At 34.3% G+C, this 4,355-nt stretch overlaps 1 protein-coding gene across 1 annotated transcript; it reads left to right on the top strand.

Moving 5' to 3' along the window:
- Nucleotides 1-252: 252 nt before the first annotated feature.
- On the top strand, nucleotides 253-4,070 carry LOC110929191 (glucose-induced degradation protein 8 homolog). Its single transcript, XM_022172320.2, has 7 exons — nucleotides 253-541; nucleotides 2,328-2,469; nucleotides 2,574-2,721; nucleotides 2,805-2,880; nucleotides 2,966-3,077; nucleotides 3,643-3,734; nucleotides 3,809-4,070. The coding sequence occupies exons 1-7, from the start codon at nucleotides 482-484 to the stop codon at nucleotides 3,851-3,853; spliced, it is 675 nt and encodes a 224-aa protein (XP_022028012.1). The 5' UTR covers nucleotides 253-481; the 3' UTR covers nucleotides 3,854-4,070.
- Nucleotides 4,071-4,355: the final 285 nt, after the last annotated feature.

Below are 4,355 nucleotides of genomic sequence, written 5' to 3'. Positions count from 1 at the left end.
AAAAAAATAATTTAATCGACGAAAACATGATATAATTATATATTTAATTATTGCGAAGCAATCATTTTGACAATTAGGTCATCAGGTGTACTCTAACATTTAGATTGTTAACAATGACATGACATGTTAACTAGCATTGTATGCCACTTCCTCCTTGTGTTAAAGGACACTAAATGAATTATGTGTTAACATATTAACCTAATGTTTTTTTTAAATGAAACTAAACAACACTACATTTTTTTTTTCGTTTCTGAACACAAAATATTTGTACTCTCATTTTGTTTTTTTTTTTTTTTTTCCCCTTTTCTGCGGTTAGTAAACTTTTGAACACAAGGTTAGGTGAAGTTAACATACGTTAAAGCCTTAGAAACGGAATACAAGATTTTCCGGAGACTCAATTTTGATTCATTAAAAAGTTGTGATTTCCCCAAAATATCAATCCCCCTATTGTTGCAATATCGATAAATATTCAGCAATTGCCATGAAAGAGGAAGAAATCGGTTCAACAATGGATGTGGATCCGAAACAATACGAACAAATCGTAAGTTCCACTTGTTTTCAATCATTTTTTCCGCTGAAATGCATGATTTGTTAGTCAACGATGTGTAGTATAAGTATCTGTGATTGATTTTAGCCAATGATGATATTTTGCACTTTTGTTGATGATTATCTATAGGTTTTATGCATCTAGGGTTCATAATTTAATATTAGCAAATGAGTTTTGTGAGCTTTATATTACTGAAATTTCCTTGCATAATGCTCTGGATGAAAACCTAATTTTTGAGATTGTGAGTGTAATTGTTCAAAACTGGATTGGAAATTTGGTGATGGTTGAGTTAGCGTGAGCTTGGTACCCTACCGGTACTGATCACACAAATGGCAGCCGTTGGGATTTCAAGCATCAACAAATTTCCAGTCACTAAATCTGGGTACTGTATCAATCCCGAAACACGTATAAAGTGGGTACCAAATTGGTACGACCTATAAGGTACCGGTATTTTTCAGTACCCATTTTTTATGTTTATCGGGATCGGTACAGTACCGAGATTTTGAGTGTAATTGTTCAAAACTGGACTGGAAATTTGGTGATGGTACTTTCAGTACCGGTACCGATTGCTCATCCGTGTGATAGTTTTGTACTTTTGTTGAGAAAGAATTAAAGATTGTTAGCCCTAAGTCAGATATGTTCTGGATATAGAAATTAGGGAAATGTTGTTCCAATGTTATTAGGAGTGTTGGATGGCATCCTATATTCTGGCCTCTCAATACTTTGTAATTTAAAGCAATTGATAGACGCTAGAGAGATGCAAAAATGGGATTTGATTTGCAATATTGGATTGACTTACTCGTGTGTGATCTTGAGAAAGTCGAGGCGGTTTTGAAGATTGTTACAGTTTTTGTTTCAATGTTATAGGCTGTTCTCAGAAGGTGAGGATGAATGTGTTTGTGAGAAGCATCCTTGAGGCCCTATGGGGCCGGCCATCCTCCATTTTACTCTAAACGGTCGAGAATCCACATAGTGAAGAGAAATTCGAAAGTTGACTTATACTGCTTTGTTTATTATATGTATGAAACGAACATTTGAACAATTGTGCTAAATGGAAATGATGCTTTTTTTTTTTCTGTTAGCCTGTTAACTAAGAAGTTGATTGAGGCGATGTTAAACACATCAATATGTTACAAAATAACCAAATGCTTTTTGAAATGGTAGCAAAGATATCCAGTTTTAACTCTAGTTACTTTTCTTAAACATTTATAAAGTTCATATTTTGGAGCTTGTATATATGCTGTGCTTTGTTTCGAAGCTTCGTATTATGCTTTGCTGTATATTTATATTAGAGTAAATTACGTTTTTGGCCCATGTGGTTATATCACTTTTACTATATTAGCCCAAAATAAGAATTTTTAACATATCTGCCCCCATGGTCTCTATAACTAACCATTTTGCCCCCTAAGTCTAACCATTTTGGCCCCATAATATCTAGACTTAGGGGTCAAAATGGTTAGTTATAGAGACCATGGGGGCAGATATGTTAAAATCTCTTATTTTGGGCTAATATAGTAAAAGTGATATAACCACAGGGGCCAAAAACGTAATTTACTCTTTATATTATTAACTTAAACTTTTGGAAAAGAAGGTAGTTAGGGCTATGAATTGCACTTCCAAACCCTGAACATTTCCACTTTTCTGTACCTTGAAAAGGTCCTTTTTGTGTTTTTGTTATCCGTAGTTTTAAAAGGCAACATAGCTTATATGTAGTTCCTAACTCCTACTTGATCCAAAAAATTCCTTTTTGTAACTTCAACTTCTCTTGTGAACATGTCAGATAATCAATGGCAAAGATAGCCACAATATCATCTTGTCATATCTCATACATGGCTGCTTTAAAGACACTGTGGAATCACTTGTTGCTTCTACTGGATTAAAAGTATCTGCCGCTCAGTTGGAGGACATGGAGAAAAGAAAACGTAAGTGTTTATTAACAAACAATACAGTTTTATTGTATGTTGTATATTAATATGCTTTTGATTCCTTTGCACATGAATATGCCGTTTATAAGTTTCCTTTTCAGGAATTTTACACTCTGCATTAAACGGCAACGTGTTAGGGGCGATTCAACTGACAGAAGAGGTGTCTCCTGACCTACTTGAAAAAGACAAGGGCCTGCTTTTCGATCTTCTAAGCCTTCGTTTTGTTGAACTTATTTCCTCAAAGAAATGGTGAGCACGCTAATCACAAGATCGAATACTTTACGTGAAGCTTTTGTAGATTATTTTATTTTAATGTACATATTACTTGGCAGCACAGAAGCTCTTGAATTTGCTCAAGCGAAGTTGACCCCTTTCGGTAAAATGCAAGACTATGTTGAAAAGCTCGAAGTAAGTTTTTTTTTTTTTTTTTTTTTTTTTTTTCCATTGAAGACATTGTATTAGTTTGGTTAATAGATGACTTACGTTCATGTAGGATTTTATGGCCTTACTAGCTTACGAGGAACCTGAAAAATCACCTGTGTTTCATCTACTTAGCTTGGATTATCGGCAACATGTTGCGGACAAATTGAACAGAGCAATTTTGGGTGTGCATATTTTTTTAATAGTAAAATGCCATTTTCGTCCCTGAGGTTTGACCATTTTTGCAACTTTCGTCCAAAGGTTTGTAATTCTACATCTGGATCAAAAGGTTTAAAATCTTGCCATTTTCATCCGGCTCGCTAATTCCATCCATGTTTTAACATTAAGTCAAGGGTATTTTAGTCCTTTTACCTATTTGTTAATGTTTATAAGAAAAGTCATAACTAGAAAGTCAACAGAGGTGTATATTTATTTCTTAATAGTGTTTGTTTTTTATTTTAATGAAAAAATGTCTAAACAGACTGAAATATCCCTCATTTAATGGAGAAAAATGGATGGAGTTAACGAGTCGGATGAAAATGGCAAGATTTCACACCTTTTGGATCCAGATGCTGGAAAACAAACCTTTGGACGAAAGTCGTAAGATTGGCCAAACCTCAGGGACGAAAATGACATTTTACAATTTTTTTTAAATATCATGTTTTACGCATCCTACACGTGTAATTGTTTATTAAGTTTTGGTGTTGTATTATAATACCTTTTAACTCATCTGATTCATGTTATTGTCAGCACATGCATGCATGCCAAGTTATTCCGAACTAGAAAGGATCATACAACAGGCAACTGTTGTTAGACAATGCTTGAGTGGAGATCTCGGAAAGGTAAACACCTGCCGCCACTTGCCCATATGACCCGTTAAAAGATAATACATAATCCATATATGTTCTTGATACAGGATGTAGTGTCACCCTTTTCTTTAAAGGATTTTTTGAAGAGCTAGATCTGCTACGCAACACAAAAAGATTCCCTTCAGTTTGATTTTTCCAACACGCCACGGGTTTGGTATGTTGTAGCTGTATTTACATGGTTTTATGTTTGGTTGAGGTTTCATCCTGTAATCACCCGGCCCAACTCATGGCTCGTTTCCTGTATAAAACTGTTGTAATTTTCAACTTGTCAAGGTGGAAGAATACCCAAAGTACTTGAAATTCTTAGCAGCGGTCGTTTCCTCTAATGTTTATAATTTTTTACATTGGGTCGTATTATTGAGACACCCATGTGTCAGATCTTGTCTAGCGGGTTGGACCTATATCCTGGGCGTATAGGTCCCAATATTATAAGCCTCGTATGGGGCTATATACTCCCCGTATATACTAGGAGAATTGAAGGGTATTTATTTTTATTTTTTGCAAATATTTTTGTACAATAAGTTATAGTTTTAACAAAGTTTTAGAAAAAAAAAATAATTATTATTTAAATTAAAAACATTTTTAAGAGTTTAT

Source organism: Helianthus annuus, chromosome 8 (genome assembly GCF_002127325.2).
Source record: "Helianthus annuus cultivar XRQ/B chromosome 8, HanXRQr2.0-SUNRISE, whole genome shotgun sequence".
In the NCBI taxonomy this organism is placed as follows: Eukaryota; Viridiplantae; Streptophyta; class Magnoliopsida; order Asterales; family Asteraceae; genus Helianthus; species Helianthus annuus.
This window is presented reverse-complemented; position numbering and strand designations above follow the sequence as displayed.